We start from the raw sequence: 3,647 nt of genomic DNA, 5'->3' as shown, positions 1-3,647 counted from the left end.
CCATTAGCAAAAGTGTTTTCTCAGCCCACAGCACTTTCTATATTCTTACCTTAGCTTATTTGCTTTAGAAAGCCTCCCCTATGACGCTTAGGGGTTGTTTTATTTATAAATCTGGAGTTTAAAGTTTTGTACTTTTGTCAAAGAATTGAGGACACTGTACTGTTTCTGAAATTTTATACATGATTCCTAAAATTATAGTCGACAAGTGCTTACTGATTATTTTACCTGAGGCTGACTTCCTGGTGGAGAACCTGTCCTCAGTAGAGGAACACAACAGACTCCAGGTTGATAGAAGAACTTCCATTCAGGAATGGGAGCTGAGCTGGGTCTCTGCCTGTCTAATTGGATTATTGCCTCTTCATTCTCCACAGACTTCCACAGGAGAATGCGTATAAGAAATGTGTCCACATTGACCGAGTTTCTTCTTTCAGGATTAACTGACCAACCTGAGCTTCAGCTGCCCCTTTTCTTCCTCTTCTTGGGGATTTACATAGCTACCATCGTGGGAAATCTCGGCATGATCTCCATAATTGTGTTGAGTTCTCAACTTCACATTCCCATGTACTATTTCCTCAGTAGTTTATCTTTTATAGATTTCTGCTATTCTTCTGTTATTATCCCCAAAATGCTGGTAGGGATTTTAAGCAGAGATAAATCTATCTCTTATGCTGGATGCAATATTCAGTTATATTTGTTCTGTGTGTGTGCCATTTCTGAGTGCTACATGTTGGCAGCAATGGCCTATGATCGCTATGTCGCCATCTGCAGCCCCCTGCTCTACAATGTCATCATGTCCCCGCGGGTCTGTTCTCTGCTGGTGGCTGCTGTCTTCTCAGCAGGTTTTACACTTTCCATGGTTTCTGAGGGTTGTTTGTTAAGTTTGGATTTCTGTGGGTCAAATGTCATTAAGCATTATTACTGTGACATCGTCCCCCTTATGAAACTCTCCTGTTCCAGCACATATATTGATGAACTTTTGGTTTTTGTTGTTGGTGGATTTAACATGGTAACCACCAGCATGACAATCATCATTTCATACACTTTCATCCTCTCCAGCATCCTCCGCATGCACTCTAAAGAGGGCAGGTCCAAGGCTTTCGGCACTTGTGGATCCCACTTGACAGCGGTTGTTATTTTTTATGGGTCTCTCATGTTCATGTATCTCAAACCTGCATCCATCAGCTCAGCCATCCAGGAGAAAATCAGTTCCATTTTTTACACCATCGTGATTCCCATGTTGAATCCCCTGATTTACAGTCTCAGGAATAAGGAAGTACAAAATGCGCTGATGAAGCTATTGAAGAGAAAAACATCTTCAAAATGAATCTCTTAAGCCCTATTTATGTATCATAATGACATATGTGTAAGTGTATGTTTTTACCCTGACCCTTTCAAAAATATGAAGTTCGATAATATAGTTGTTATTGATAAAGATATACACAGATATATAATTCTGAATGAATATCTGAAATACTGTATTGTGAATACAAAATGTCTTCACTCTTACTAAGTTCATAAAATGTTAAAAAAAAACATTGTGAAAGTGAAAATTCCAAATGTTAAAGTTTAATTCCATGCAGGTATTGAACATCAATGTTTATATTTAATTCTGAAGTACGTCTATAAAGAACACAAAATCATGATATTTAGCACATTCATATCAGGCAAGAAAACATACCAAATTGCTGTTGATCCAACAGTCTTTTATTTATCTTATTTAAATAAACATATTTCTCTTTTGGAAATTTGGATAGGAAATACTGAACAGGAAATTGAAGTCATTACAACTTTAAATAAAGGTGAAAGTAAATATCCATCTTCCAAGGCCTATTAAAGGTAAATGTTATTTCAAACATGAATTCAGTGAGAAAGATCCAGCAAAGGACTAAGCTAAAATGTCCCAGTATTTGGTCTTTAGAGGATTATCATTTTTATCTGATATTATATTTATACAGACAAGGACATCATATCTAAATGAGGTCATCATATCTAAATGAGGACATCATATTTATACAGTTTTCTAAATATCTTGTTTTTTTCCTGCATGACTAATATACATGCAGTATTTTACAACTTTCTGTGGAATTCTGTTGAGTTGGTATTTTACCCAAGATGTAAACTCCATATTTTCAGTTTCCTCCTTATACATTTGAATTTAAAAAAAAAAAGTTTATAGTTCCAAAAGAAAATGTTATACAATAAAACAAGATAATGCACTGCATGCAGCATCCAATGGGTCAGTTCATTCATTTTCTCGGCATACAATTATCATGGGCAGTATTACCAGGCATGCTTCTAAGGGCTGGAATATTATGTGAATATGATGGACAAGGTTTCAAAATACTTTTGGTGGATGAGGCAGTGGCATATACTACAAAAGTACTTCTTGCAGTGCTATTTACTAGAGCTAAATTATGGGAACCACCTAAATGCCAAAAACAAGTGAGTGGATCACAAAGATGCGGTATATATGGAACATTACTCAGGCAAACAAAAAGATGCTATTCGTGGCAATCTGGATTGAGCTGGAAGGGATAACACTAAGTGAAATAGGTCAGAAGGAGAAAGATAAAATCAAGATGGTGCCACTAATATGTGGAATATTGAGCAACTAAACTAAGAGTCAGATGGAGACAAGCTATAAAATCTACCCTTGAAAGAGGACTATAGAATTGAAGCATCCAGAGGAGTAAAGGGGTGGAGGAGGCGTTAGAACAATGAGGGAAGGAAGCACAATGGATTCAGGTGGTGGATGCTGGGTGATGGGTGGTAGGTGGCCCTATGGTTGCAATATCCAAATATTTTCTCAAGTAAAAATAAATTAGTTTTAAAAATTAAATAATTTAAAATTACTATTCTTAATTATTCTACTTCTTACAGCGGAGAGTAGAGATCTGCTCCCTCTCTGTGCATGCACAAATCTAAATGCTTATTCCACAGAGCACTTGGCACTATCCATTCAACAATTTCTTGGGTGTATGTTGGGCGACATTCTACCCTCTAGATTGCAATGTTTTGAAGTACTAATGTTCAATCATCTCTAAGTGTTCTAATCAAAATACATAACAAAAACATAAATGGGTGGGTAAATAAAATGATTCCATAATTTGCCCATTAAAAATATACAACAGGGAAACAACCTGTATCAGTAATAATATTTTCCACGAGAAATTTGTATTTCTCATTTATTCTCTTAATTGATGCAACTTAGATATATTTTAATGTTGGATTATGCCAATTGCATTACTCTGGAAATGTGACCACATTGCATGGTTAGATTTCCTTATAATTAAAAAGTGTCTGGTAGGCCAATAATAACAGTTCTTATAATTATGCAGGCTGCTAAACCTCAAGAGATAAGAAACCCTTGGAAACCAGTCACCTTTATATTTCCAGGCATAAAACACTTGAACTGAGAAGTCACAGTTTCACTTAAACCTGATTCTTATTGTTTAGACACTGAAGGATGAAATGGTTTAACTAAGCCATCTTTATCCTTAACGTGATGACACTATGAGAAGCAATAGTCAGCTAAGTCTTCAGAAGGGGAAGGTGAGTTTCAGAGGTATGATGCCCATATTGTGTAGGTGTTACAACATGCTCGAAAATCAGCTCCAATTGTCCAAATGAGCAAAAAGGCTTCTGCG

General features: G+C 36.3%; 1 protein-coding gene across 1 annotated transcript; it reads left to right on the top strand.

Moving 5' to 3' along the window:
- Nucleotides 1-368: 368 nt before the first annotated feature.
- On the top strand, nt 369-1,324 carry LOC311181434 (olfactory receptor 8D4-like; the record flags this gene model as incomplete). Its single annotated transcript, XM_084249906.1, has 1 exon — nt 369-1,324. The coding sequence occupies exon 1, from the start codon at nt 386-388 to the stop codon at nt 1,322-1,324; it is 939 nt and encodes a 312-aa protein (XP_084106032.1). The 5' UTR covers nt 369-385.
- Between the last annotated feature and the right edge of the window lie 2,323 nt (nt 1,325-3,647).

Source organism: Talpa europaea (assembly GCF_964194135.1).
Source record: "Talpa europaea genome assembly, chromosome: 12".
Taxonomy (NCBI): Eukaryota; Metazoa; Chordata; class Mammalia; order Eulipotyphla; family Talpidae; genus Talpa; species Talpa europaea.
The sequence above is the reverse complement of the archived record's forward strand: the minus strand, read 5'-3'. Positions and strand labels throughout refer to the sequence as shown.